We start from the raw sequence: 14188 nt of genomic DNA on the forward strand, positions 1-14188 counted from the left end.
TCCTGTGTGTCTTAAAACTTTTTTTAAGCTCAATATTGTATCTTTCACTATTTTTTATCTTGGTATGTGCAAAGCAACTTTATCAGCTTATTATTTTTACCTGCTTCAGAGTTTTCCACGAGAATGAATATTCCACAGTTTATACAGCCTTTCTTCTACGATGGCCATTAGGCATCTTTCTTTTCTTTTCTTTTTTTTTGGCAATTAGTAGTCCTCTTTCATTGAGAACAATTGGTATGTCATTTAAATATTTAATTCTAGCTTCCTAAACTTAAAAACACTTCCAGAAAGTTCATGCTTCGTTCTAATCTCAGAAAGCACTGTCTAGGCTTGGAGATCTCTCCAGCTGTCTAAGTAGAAAGGGGAGTGTGGACTTCAGTGAGCCTAATCCCTGCTCTGTGTTCCCCACCCTTCCCCGACCCCTAGCCCCCAAGGACTGGGATCATCAGTACTGGAAATCTGTGCTTTAGTTCTTCCACCTCTGCTGCTGCTATGCTGTGTGACCTCAGGTGAGTTCCTCCTCTCTCTGGTTCTCTGTTTTCTCACTTACGAATAGAAGGAGTTGAAACATTCATGTGTAGGGGGTCTGTCTCAGCTCTGAAGGTCATTGATACTGAGTGTCCTGTTGTCCTCAGTGATACACGTGAGTGACCACCCAGACGGTGCCTGAGGAAGTTGTCCTTTCCTTGCAGCCCCCATCAATAGTCTGCCTCCTGGAGTCTGAATAGGGGAAGCTGAATTGATGGTCTTTGAGTCACAGTTCCTCATGAAGAGAGGTGCTTAACAGGAGACACTCAGGGACTGAGGCTTCAGGGACCCCCCAACCCTGACCTCCACTGTTCCTGGTGCCCCTGAGGCCTTCAGAAGTTGTCCCTATGTATTCCTGTGACTTCTGAAGGCTACATTGCTATAGCAACTGGGTCTGCTGATCTGTGTAAAAAACCTATCAATTAGTTGTCTGGAGAGTCCATTTAAGGGGTAACAAGCAATTACTCCTTATAGAGGAAGAGCAAACAGTCCCCATTTCAGAGCCTCTCAGGGTGAGTTTGAGAGTGGCAGGTCCAAGTCACTCATTTTAGGGATGGGGGCACCGAGGGATGAAATGAACTGGTTCATCCCAAGTCACAAATACAATTAGAGGCAAGGCATCCTTTCTGACTCTGATTCAGAAGCTCCATTATCTCTTTACCTTTGTTCCAGGCTCTTCCTTTCCCCTCCCGTCTATTGTCCAAGCACCTACTGCCTCCAAGATGGGCTCTAGACTGGAAGAGACTTGTCCTTCACACTCCCAACAGGCCCCAGGCCTTTGAAAACGGCCAAGCAGACCCCCTCACCTGCTGCTCACATGGCATCCTGCAGTGGCCCATGAGGCCCCAGTGACCTGCTGACTGGCTGCCTCCCTCCACGGCTCTTACCTCTGTCCCCTTGGCACCAGCTCACTATGAGGTCCTCCCTGTCCCTTAAAGACCAAGCTCTATCCTCTTCAAAAACAGCACATCTCTCTCTGACACAGTCACTCTCCCTTTATCTTATAATCCTGGGTATTCCTTCACAGTTCCCCTCCCCATCTGCAACCACAATCTGATTTTTATGACTTTGCTCGTTTCCTTCTCTGGAATAAAAATGGTAAAACTCTGTCTCTTATTCACGGCCATTTATCCACAACCTAGAACTGCTCCTGGCAATGAAGAGGCTTGCCATGCCTCTTGCTGAATGAGTGGATGGATGCTGAAAGAGTTTCCCACTAGGTCCTGAGAATGATGCACCCCAGAGTAACATCCTTCTGTTTCCTTCTGCTCTAGGCTGTCTCTGTTACCCTGACACCCGTAGGACTGGGCCCACTGGGAACACCTTGGGGAGCAAGGAGGAGAGTACAGCCTCTGAGTCAGCCGTGAGGCAGAGCGAATCCAAGTGGTCATGCAGGAAGAAGAGTGTGCCGGTTCTGTGGGGTCCTAAGAGGGAGATGTATGGGGGGTGTGCTTTGTTCAATATGACAACACTACCGATGTACCGATGGTTTAGTTCTTACTGCATGAGCTTTACGTGTGGTGTATCCTTCCAGCCTTGAAACTATCCTGCAAGGTAAAACAACTGTCCCCCATCATAAAAAATGAAGATAACAGTGCATGTTCTCCCCTCGGGCTGGGACAGCTTCACCAGGCAAATTCCTGCTCCCCGGAGCAGTCCTTCCTCAGCCCCAAGAACACATCGAGTTCTCTGTCTCCTGTTCCCATGGGACCCTGCACTCACCCCCTCCTAGCTCTTGCTGTAACCATAGACACACGATTTCAGCGTAAATATGGACAGGACAGGAGGCAGGGCTGGACACTGCTACATGCCCCAGCACAGTACCTGTCCTTAGGTATCCAAGGAATAATTATCTAATGAGTGAGATGGAGCAGGGAACCCCCTTAGGGGCCTGCAGCACCACCCCACCTAAGCATGGAAATAAAATCTTGAGTTTCTTCAAGGGAAATTCCAGGCATCTAGCTAGCCCTAAGAAGTAAATAAGCAAGCTGATAAGCAAGAAGGTAATAGTAACTTAACACAACAGCCAAGGAAGCTAGAATCATGGGACGTTTGATTCCCTACAGAAATTAAAGATAACATCTTCACATATGAGCCGGAGTTGTTTTTCAGAAACCTGGACCCACACCAAACAGATGTGCTGGCATGCAGACCTCAGATAAGAGGGAACTGCAGGCCGAACTCTGACCGCAGTTCTTTGTTCTAAACTTATTCCTGGGAGGCCTAGAAGAAATCATACCCACGAGCCAGAGCTAACATTCTTTTCTGCTGACCCTAAATTTTAAAGCTTCTCTTCCTTACCCAATTGCAAATCAGAAACTCTCTGAATCTACCTATGACTGTAAGCCCCCACCTACTTCAAGATAGCCTGCCCCTTTGGGCTAAACCAATGTGTAACTTCCATACAATGACTTTTAACTTTGCCTGAAACTTCTGCTTTCCTGAAATTTACTCCTGCCTCTAAAAAGCCTTGTTTGCAAGCCACTGGAGAGGTGAGGTCGTAGGTGAAAACTGCTCAGTTCTCCTTCCTTGGTACCCTAAACATAAACACCCTCCTTTCTCCTACAGCAAACCTCGGCATGGATGTTTGTCCCCTACTGCGCCAGGCAAGTGGACCCCAGTTTGGTTCCATAACATGAGGGAATGGCAAACTAAGACCTAGACAACTGCGCTAATTGTGAATGGGAGAGCCAGGACTGGAATCCATGTCTGTCTGGAAATGAACTGAAAAGAGCATGTGAGCTTACACTAAAAGAGCACAAATTGATGCTGCAGGAGCCTCAATATCTGGTTGGAGTTGGCATCCCCTCCAACCTGGAGATACCTCAATTCCTTTGGGCTCTGGACTTACCAGAGCTTGCTCTATGAGGAGGCAGAAGAGGATGGCATTGCCCACTTCCCTCAGGCTCTGGAACACATCTGTTTTGAGCTCTGCGTACTCAATGATGTCCTTCAGCTGGTGGTGGAAGAACTCCAGGATCCCTGGGAGAAGAAGCGGGATGGGTCAGTGGGAAGTTGACACTGCTCAGTAGGGTCTATGGGAAACAATGACTGAGTGGCAGCCCCAGACCTGACTCTCGGATAGCAAAAAGCCGAACCATGCATCCCTCTTCTCTGAAGGCCCAGAGTGAGATTTCTTTCAGGGCTCAGTACTGGAAAAAGTTCAAGAAGCTGGCTCGTGTCTTTTTCAGAACACACACGCGCACACACACACAAATGAGGCAGCACTGGACCCTTTCCAGTCCCTCCAAAGTTGCCTGAATTCCTATCATGAGGGGAATTAATATTTATTAGTAGGTGTCAGATATTGTGCTGAGCACTTTATCTGTAATATCTCATTTACTACAACAATATCACAAACTAGGCACTATTACCCCTGTTTTCAGATGAGGCTCAGAGAGGGTAAGGGGCACGCCCATAGTCACATAGGTAGTAAGTAGGGCAGCTGGGACGGAACACCAGAAATTTTAGCCTTATCTTTTTCCTATTCTCAATCACGCAGACCCAGCACTAGACATCTTGGTTTTGAAAAGAAACATCAGATGCCAAGTCACAGTCGCCATCTTTCCCTCTTCTCCAGGCCCTGTATTCAGTTCACTCTCAAGGAAGGAAATAATTATTTCTCTGCCCAGCGGTCAAACAGCAAAGATGTCCATTTCCTGACTTATCTTAGATACGTCAACTTGGCATCACCGCCTGGAGCCTCGGTCTCCCCAAATATGCAGATGGAGGAAGATCTGGAGGTGCTGAGCTCATAAGTACCTTTTCTAATAACCTGGCTCTGCATTATTTAAACACACTGACATTTGCTGTCCTCTTCCAACTTCCCAGCAGTCCCATGAGGCAGGCCCCGCAAGCATCATCTCCCTCCACTGACAAGATGATACCATTGCTCAGAGGGATTAAAAGGCTCTCTAGCTAGTGGCGGGGGAGGATGGATAGCCAGTACTCTGCCAGCTCACTGGCATGTTAGAGAAGCAAACGCTCTAAGGTGGATGGTCAGAGCCTCCCTCCCCACCATGGGATGGGTCTGGATTATTTTGCTATCACCAACCTGGGGAGCCATACTCATGTCGGGGCAAGCGGCATATCTTGGGCATCACCTCTATCAGTGTTTTCACATACTGGAGAATGGTTCCTTGGAGCTGACAAAAGAAGAGTACAGATGAGTGAGATAATCTGCTGCAGCAAGTGTGCATCTCTGGGCTGAATTCCGGGCTACGGAGGTTTTGTTGAGACCTTTGAGAGGAAGGGGCAGGCTTGCCTAAAGGTGGAGAACAGTCCCTTTGACCTTTATAAGGGAAAATAAGCCTTTATAAGACTGAAAAAGGAGCTCTCTCATTATTCTTTTGGGCTTACAGACTTCAAGGAGGGCACATTTCTAGGTGCAGGGTCTTTCCTGGGGCTGAGGGTGCTTGTATCAGATTCAGACTAAGAGCTAAAATGAAATGGAGCCAGGAAATTGTGGAGATTAAAACATGCTATTTAATTTCAGCCTGGAAAATTCATGGCATGTTCATCCCTCCTGTGCCCAAGGCAGACATCTTTAATCAATTACCACATTTTCTTGTTTTACTCTGGATTTAGCTCCACAATCTTTAACGACCCATGGTTCCACAAAGCTGCTGCCAAAGAATTGGAGTTAGCAGATTAATCCTATTTGCTATTCCTGATCTGGTTATAAATTACTTTTGTCACTTGAAATTTTCATAAACATCTTAAATGTTCTGGCCTTCAGCAGTGTTGCAGGAAATTAAATGAAATTCAGATGACCATATTTGGGGCAGATGCAAAATAGTGGTAAAGGGATATAGCGGTACAGGGATACAGAACTCTGTTGAAGCCAGTGCAGTATGGGAAGCAGTGTTTAGCAAGAAATCCCAAGGGAAAGAAGCATGGTGATTGATTAGAGATGTGTGCTGTGGGTAAGGGCGTGGAAAATGGCAGCACAGGAGTCATGAATTCGCCCTGCTCAAATTAGATAATGGAACACAGCTGGGGAGGATGAGCAGTCAGTGGCAAGCGCTGAAGGATAAAATCAGAATTTCTGACTTCAGTCATCAAATACAAGGAGTTTGGGGTCAGAAAATGAGGAGCACAGCTACAGGTCAAAATGTGCACAGAAATGTAACAGAATGGTAGGTAAGACCAATCCAGGGATGGGGCAAGGGACTCCCTGAGCGGTTTCTACAGGCAGAGCTGCAGTGCCTGGGATTTGTTTTCACAGGCAAGGTAAAAAGTAAAAGCAAACCTTTTTATGTCAAACCCATATGGGCACATCTCAAGCCACACTGAGGCCTTTCCTTACCAAGCTCTTCACGATCTTTAGCAGTTCCTCCATGACCACAGCGATGCCCTGGTAACCCAGGAGTCTGCAGATAGTCTTGAAATGAGGTGGCCCCACGAAATTCCTGTAGGAGCTGTAGATGTGGCTGTAGGCAATGTTGAGAGGCTGGAAAACAGAGTGGCAAAGTAAGTGCCTGAGTACTGAATGGATGCTGGTGGAGTCCTGGCAGATGTTCTGCTGACAGAAGAATTAGGAACCCAGTGTTACGAGTGTGCTCACTGGGGCCCTATGAATGCTTGCAAAATGGTGGTCACAGAGAGAGGTATGGTCAGTGACTACAGGATGGCACACAGTCACCAGATGGGGCAGCCACTCCCTAGCAGAAGAGGATAAAGCACTTCCAAGCAAATATCCCTTTTATAGGGATTCCTGCCACCTATGATGTTCCACACCCAAACCAAGAGTTTCACAAATGGAGCCATGGGGAAAAAGATTAACAGCCAATTTCCTTTCTTAAGAGGCATTTCTAGTACTAGACATTGGCTGGAAGAACCATGTGAAAACTCAACAGCTGCTTCAACATTGTCATCTTTCCTCTACTGTTAGTTATTTCCATCTATGACAGGCGGAGTCCTGGGAACACACAGGCCTGGGAGTCAGGAGACCTCTGCTGAGTGCACACGACAACTGCCTTAGGGTTTTTGAGCCTTAGTTTCCACATCTATGAAATGAGGGGTTGGATTAAGTCAGTGGTTTCCTAACTTTAAGAGCAGCAATCCGAAGGAAAGATGCCACGGAAGCTCATATGTGAAGCAGGCAAAATGGAGCTGCTCTGGCTTGGTGCTGGCTGGGGACCCAGAGCCCTGGCTACCACCATTGTCCTCTGGACCCCATGAGACGCCATAACTGAACTTGAAGGATCTCTTTCAGATCCTTGTCTGAGAATATACAACCAAACTATAGGCCCTAAATTGGTCTCACTTATTTGGTGAGAATGTAAAATTATCATTGACTCTAATGCTCTGTTCTGGAAATGCTGCTTACGGAGCACCTAATGCCAGGCTTTGTGAAGCCCTCCAGGTGCATTCTTGTTTAACCCACCCAACAAACCTATGTGATCTATATCATTATTAGTCCCATTTCACAGACGAGGGAACTGAGGCTCAGGTGGGAAGCAGCCTGCACTCACTTTAAGTGGGTATGGCTGATTCCAAAGCCCATGCTCCACCTACCATGGTGTATTTTGGAAGCTGAATTCTTATATAAATGATACTCAGTTTTTTACATAAGGTTTTAATTCAAAACTTAGGTTTTTTCCTTTGTTTCTTTGTTTTTTGAGACAGAGTCTTGCTCTGTCACCCAGGCTAGAGTGCAGGGATGTGATCTCGGTTCACTACAATCTCTGCCTCTGGGGTTCAAGCGATTCTCCTGCTTCAGCCTCCCAAGTAGCTGGGATTACAGGTGCCCTCCACCATGCACAGCTAATTTTTTTGTGTGTGTTTTTAGTAGAGGCAGGGTTTCACCATGTTGGCCAGGCTGGTTTCAAACTCCTGACCTCAAGTGATCCGCCCACCTCAGCCTTCCAAAATGCTAGGATTATAGGCGTGAGCCACTGCACCCAGCCCAAAACTTAGTTCTGAGTATAGTTCTCCCAACTGGAATTGCAAAAATCTTGTACATGGAACATGCAATTTATGGGATGACCACATAAGATATTCTATTCACTGAAATGCTCTACTAGCTAGCTAGTTAGAAATTCTACATCAGTTAAATGAAAATTCTCATGATGCTTTTGGAGTACTGCAAGATTTTCAACTCCCTTTGGAGCCATCAAGAAAATATTTAATTGAGTTCAGTCTAAGTTTTGAGTTAAGTACGTATATATGAATTATTCTAAACTTGACAAAACAAGCATCACAAATATGCACTAATAACAAGGATACGTGAAGAACACAATTAGAGTTCCCACTAATAGCAAGGACTTGTGAAGAATTAGAACACACATTCATTCACCAGGTTGAGTAATAGTTCACTTGGTGAGCTCGTGTCTAGCTATTGGGAGGCCTGGAATGTGAGAAAGAGCAAAGTTTTATATATGACACTGAGGAGCTGTCACAACAAACTCTGCCTGAACCTAGGGGAGGGACTTTTTGTATTTAGCTTTGAAATCTATGGGCCAGGAATGGCTTACATAGGGAGAAAATGGAACTGACTTAAGAGTATGATGTTCACTGAAGTCGATGTTCAGCAAATCCTTGGAGTGTATGACTTGCTGAGTTGATTTGGCTAACTGTGGGGCCAGGCCATGTCACTTTCTAGGTATGAAGCAAATCTATTTTAGTGCCTCTGTCACAGGCCACCCTGTCAAACAGGGCTGGGACTAGGTTGAGGTGAGTGAGGCACACAGGATGCAAAATGCTAGGAGGCGTGTACTCTTCTAAGTGAGTGCAGCTTAGTTTTTGCCTTGTTAGCAAAGCCCCACTCTGTATTCTCCTGTTTCCCTCTCTGGAGATAAGGTATACATAGCAATCACCAAACAAGCCATGGCTTATCTCTGTTGGGAGGAGGAGACTAACTGGAAAGGGGCACGAGAGGACTTCCTAGGATGATGGAAAAGCTCTACATCCTGATTGGGCTGTTGACTACATAGATGTGTTTGTCAAAACTCACAGAACTGTACATACAATTATGATCTGTGCCCATGTGCACCGAATGTTTGCATCCCTTCCAAATTAGGATTTGGAATCTTAATCACAAACAAATTAGGATTCTTGTGTTGAAATCCTAACTGCCAATATGATAGTACTAGGAGGTGGGCCTTTGATAGGTGATCAGGCCATGAGGGTGGAGCCCTCACGAGTGGGATTAGTGCCCTCATCAGAAAAGATAAGAGTGCTCACTGTCTCTCTCCTCTCTGCCATGGGCGGGTACAGTGAGGAGAGAGGCCATCTGCACAGCAGCAAGTGGGCCCTCACCAGACACTGGATCTGCTGGCACCTTGATCTTTGACTTCTCAACCACTAGAACTGTGAGAAATAAATGTTTGTTATTCAAATCACTCAGCTTATGGTATTCTTGTCATAGCAGGCTGAACTGACAAAGACAGTTCATCTTACTGAATATGACTGTACCGCAATAAAGAAGTAAATTTAAAAATCTCACTGAGCTATGTCATAGCTTAATTCACCTTCCCAACATGATTTTCAAAGGTTAAAAAGCAGAAACCTGCTTTAAATTTTTTCCTGAAGAGGGCTGCGGCTTAAGCCAGCACAGGTACCAGGTGACAAAGACCTGGCTGTGCTCACAGCCATGGGAATCTGGTGTTCATGGACGGCCCTAACAGCCTTCTCATTCCCCACCCACACCAGGGACTCTGGGCTTCTCCTGTAAACCCAGCAAAGCTCTCAGAACATTCTCTTTTGTCCCCTTTTCAAATATTTAATGAAAGGAATTTGAGTAGCAGGGAGCTTTCAAATAGATATCTCTGGAGGGTACAAAAAGCAATCATCTACGTATATTATCTGTCTGATTCTCTGACTTCTTTTCTAGCTTTGTCTGAGTCTAGAGGATGGGCTCTGGGGTGGGCACACCTGAGTTCAAATTCAAATGTACTAGTTAGATGCTCTTGGGCAAATTACCTAAACCCTCTAAACCTCGATTTCCCCTAAGTAGAGAGAATACCAAATCCAGTAGGGTTGTTGGAAGTTTAAATGTGATCACATATATAAAGCAGTCAGCATGGGGCCTGGCACACTGGAAATGCTCACTGAAATAATAGCCATTAATATTATTTTGTTTGATGACTTGGTAAATAAAGATGAAAACGCAGCTTTCTGGTCAAATTTCACCCCAGCAGCTTTGGCGACAGCTACGCTTCTCTGATTGTAAAGAGGGCAGTGCATAGGTGGGGTGTAATTTTATACAACACAGTGTGTACCCCACAAAGTGATAGTTTAGAGGTAAGAGCCAGGACTAGTTGATAGAATGCACCAAAAAACGCAGATTTGACTCAACATTAAGAACATCATAGAAAGGGGAGATGTTCACCAGCAGATTGTACCGGGTGGAGTCCCTCCTCATTGCAGGTATCTTATACCAAGGTTGTTATAAGGTTCCTGTAAAGGGCTGGAGGTAGGGATAGATATGCTTCCTCTAGAGGATCAAGTTGAAATGCATTCTTCCTGGACATTCGTCCTTCTGAGTGGTCTCCTAAACCCTCATCCCCACCCAAGGAGCTTCTAGTACCAAGCTTCCCTGAACACTTCCTGGCAAGCACAAATAAACACACATTTACATATATGGAAACTGTTCAGCAGGAATTCCCAGATCTAGGCAGAGGCGGAGAATAGTATTGGAATTGTTTTACCACATAAAGATTTTTAAAATGCCCCCTACACACCCACTCGGTGCACTTTGGAGGCCTCTCGTTGACATTCCTATGTCAGACTTGGATTCTGGTCCAGACTGGGAGTTTAAGCTTTAGTTGATGGCCCAAGATGCATTTCATGTGAGAAAGACCAGCATGAAATGAGGAGAATTCAAATCTCCTAAGATGAAAACAAAAACTCCTCCGACCCCTCATTCCCCCAAATATACCACACGCATGCAAGAAGAAATGCACATGCATGCTGAAAAGTACACACACACACCCCCGGAGGGCACCCATCTGACCTGCTGGCTCAATAGGAGGCTGGGCCCTACTGAGAAAATGTGGGAATAGGGGAGCCTGGGCATTTTCTGAGGGTTGGTGAAGAAAAACAAAAATGCAACATGACGTGAGCCATTGGAAACTTGGCATTGAACCAATCCTGCTAACTGATAGGTTCCAACCAATGGGCCTCATGGGAAACTAATTATGTATCCTACCTGGTTAGGATGGATCACTTAAAATCAAGCTTGTTTAAATCCACATTACACAAAATAGATAGCTTTATGAGATCTCAAGAAATAAACAACCCTGATTCAGGAATTAGAGCCACGTTATTACTGTGTGACGCAGACCTGCATTTTCTGGAAAAAAAGCAAAAAAGTATTTTTAAAGAGAGAAAAAAATATGGTGAGTATAATCTGGCAGATCCTGGGCACTGTAATATTATCTATAGATGAACTTTAAAATGTTGTGGTAAAATATACACACATAAAGTTCACCATTTTAACCATTTTAAAATGTTATATGTAGACTTTTCATCTATCTGTTGAGATAGGCCTCTATCTCATCAGATGGTAAACATGGCCAGCCACTTCAAACAGTAAGGCCTATTTACTTGGCAAACTGAATTTGTAAGCAATTTGCATCTCTGCTCTCTGGAATCACAATTGCTGTTTTCAGAGGTCCCAAGAGGAATTAAAACTGTTCCTAATTTCCTATTTTTGTTACAATTTCTCTAATGGATATCATCAGCCTACAAACACAAATACAGCTCTCTAATTTAGGTGGAAGAGCTGCAGCTCAATTCTCCAAAATCACTGCAGGTAAATGAAGGCAATGGCAGAAATAAAATAGCAGCATCGTCCTTCTCGGGAAGGTCACAGAGCAAGATGGCGCCAAGGACTGATGAATTCTCAGTTCCAGGATCAAATCCATTGTGAATGCTTGGGTAAAACTACTAATGTGTCATCACTTTTCTTTATAATCAGTACTCGTGTGATGACACACAATTACATCATGCTTCTCCGTGAATTTTTCACATACGAATTCCATCGTAGCTGCCCACATTGTTTTCTGTGGCTGCTCTAACAATTACCACAAACTTGGTGGCTTTGAACAATAGAAATGTATTCTCTCAGGCTTCTGGAAGCCAGAAATCCAAACTAGTATCACTAGGCCAAAATCAAGTTGTCATCAGGGCCACACTCCCTCCAGAAGCTGCAGGGGACGATCTGTTTCCCACCTCTTCCAGCTACTGGAGGCTGGCGGCATTCCCTGGCTTGCGGCTGCACCATTCCAAACTTCCCATTTCTCTGCTGAGTCTTCACATGGCCTTCTCCCCTTACATGTGTAAGCTCCCTCTGCTTCTCCCTTATGACACTTGTGATGCATTTAGGATCCAGCATAATCCAGGATCCTCTTCCCATCTCAAGGTCCTCCAGTTAATCACATCTCCAAAGACCTCTTTCCAAAGAAAGTTACATTGACGGGTTCCAGGATTAGGACCTGATGTCTTTGGGAACCATTCTCAGCCTTCTAAACCAGGTAAGGCAGTGCAAGTATTCCCATTTAGCAGAAGTGGAATCTGAATTCCAAGTGAAATGAAGTGACTTGTCTGGGTTGAGACTTGTCTGGGTACAAGATGAAATTCTGCATAGGAAATTCCATATGTACTGGTTGCCAAAATCACAAAAGCCTTCTGGACTGGTGGGTAACCTACCTTGTGGAAGTGATACCATGCAGACAGAAGGGTGGGGTGGTGACAGGGAATGGGGTGGTGCTATTGGTGGTGGTGTCACAGGGACCAAGATCCCCCTGGTCAGCCCAGACAGGCAGTGTTGGCATCCAGGTCTGTACCCAGCTGAGCTGTGCCCAGCTTGCTGCAGCAAAGCACTGGGTTCTGGGTGCTAAGGATATGATTTAACGAGGAAGGCACTGTGAGAGTATGGCAAACTTGCCTCAGACAGGGGCTTGTGACAATCAAGCCAAACAGATCACACCAACAACTTCTAAGGGCCAAAAAATTACCAGGGAGTTATTGGAATAATTGAACGAATGCTTTATGTCACAATCTGTGTCACTTGGGAGGCAGTTTTAGGATAGACTCTATATAATTTATTTTATTTAGAGAATATACTCTTAAAGTTTTGATTCATATATTAATTCTGATTACTTGACCAGTTGTTAAAGTTTTGTTTTATTTAGCATCATCCCTAAGTGACAGAGCTCTTGGGCAGAAGAACCTGGGCTTCAGAGTAGGGCCTGCTCAGAAGAGGAAACACTTGCTGGTCATATTTCTCCAAATGAGTTGATGTCTTCCCTGATGCTACCACATCAGGTGGTTAGATGTTCTCTGTAAGAGCTTTTAGTTCTTCACCTGCTCCACCATTCTGGAGTACATCATACTTTGAAGTCCTGGCCCTACCTCTCAAGGGAAGCTAACCACAAAGCAAAGGGCTACTACGGACTGAAGAATCACAGGTTACAGGATGGTACAACCAGAGCAGCAGAGCATCAAAGAGGCCAGCCAGGATCTCCAGCTCTAGTGGCCAACAGATCCAGGCTTATACCATTGTTTGCCAGGACCTAGCTTCGTGAGAGCGGCCAAACCGTCCCCCGTGAGCTTCAGTCTCTCCCGTTGTACAATGGGGATAAGAAGGCCAATCTCAAGGAGTTGTTATGTGGTTTGTAAAACGAGAACACACATGTAAAATGCACAGAAAATTCCCAAGTTTCTGAGTTGCATGAGTTTTACTGTCATCTTTGAACTTTTCTATATTATTTATGCACAATGAGCAAACACATTAAAGAATAAAACCAATAAAAGTGATTTAAGAGAGGAAAAAGCAAGGAAGTGCTATGCAATGCAGGGTGTAAAGTTTGCTCATTACAGCCTCTGGATGAAGCTACGACCAACTCAGGAAATGGCTCTGATCCACTGACCTTTTCTTCTTAATAATGACAAATACTATTCCTAAGCCCAGGACGTTATAGACATGGGTTCATCTGTTATAAATAACACTACAAGGCAGACTTTATAATAGTCCCATTTTTAAAGTGAGGAAGCTTCCCCCGATAACTGGAACAAGACAAGGGTGCCCACTTTCACCACTTCTATTCCCCATAGTACTGGAAGTCCTAGCCAGAGCAATAAGACAAGAGAAAGAAACGGCATCCAAATGAGTTAAGTGGAAATCAAACTGTCACTGTTTGCTGATGACGTGATTGTATACCCAGAAGACCCTAAAGGCTCATGCTATACACCAACACTGACCAAGCTGAGAATCAAATCAAGAACTCAACCCCTTTCACAATAGCTGAAAAAAAATTAAAATAGTTAGGAATATACCTAACCAAGGAGGTGAAAGACCTCTACAAGGAAAATTACGAAATACTCTTGAAAGAAATCACAGATGACACAAACAAATGGAAACACATCCCATGTTCATGGATGGGTAGAATCAATATTGTGGAAATGACAATATGGCCAAAAGCAATCCACAAATTCATTGCAATTCCCACCATCAAAGTACCATCATCATCTTCACAGAACTAGAAAGAACAATCCAAAAAGGAATATGAAACTGAAAAAGAGCCCACACAGCCAAAGCAAGGCTAAGCAAAAAGCAAATCTGGAGGCATCACATTACCTGACTTCAAACTATACTATCCGGGGGCGGAGCAAGATGGCCGAATAGGAACAGCTTCAGTCTCCATCTCCCAGC

General features: G+C 44.8%; 1 protein-coding gene across 8 annotated transcripts in view; it reads right to left on the reverse strand.

Annotated features, from left to right (window-relative positions):
• The window catches only part of CYFIP2 (cytoplasmic FMR1 interacting protein 2), a 145191-nt gene that overhangs the window by 34853 nt on the left and 96150 nt on the right, over positions 1–14188 (reverse strand). For all 8 annotated transcript variants that reach the window (XM_023218793.2, XM_023218797.2, XM_023218794.2 and 5 more), the window contains exons 24-26: positions 5837–5980; positions 4583–4673; positions 3380–3510 (exon numbers count right to left, since the gene is read on the reverse strand). In XM_023218793.2, the coding sequence (XP_023074561.1) occupies positions 3380–3510; positions 4583–4673; positions 5837–5980 (366 nt within the window). The remainder of the gene's footprint in view (positions 1–3379; positions 3511–4582; positions 4674–5836; positions 5981–14188) is intronic.

The sequence above is a fragment of the Piliocolobus tephrosceles genome, chromosome 4 (assembly GCF_002776525.5).
Source record: "Piliocolobus tephrosceles isolate RC106 chromosome 4, ASM277652v3, whole genome shotgun sequence".
Taxonomy (NCBI): Eukaryota; Metazoa; Chordata; class Mammalia; order Primates; family Cercopithecidae; genus Piliocolobus; species Piliocolobus tephrosceles.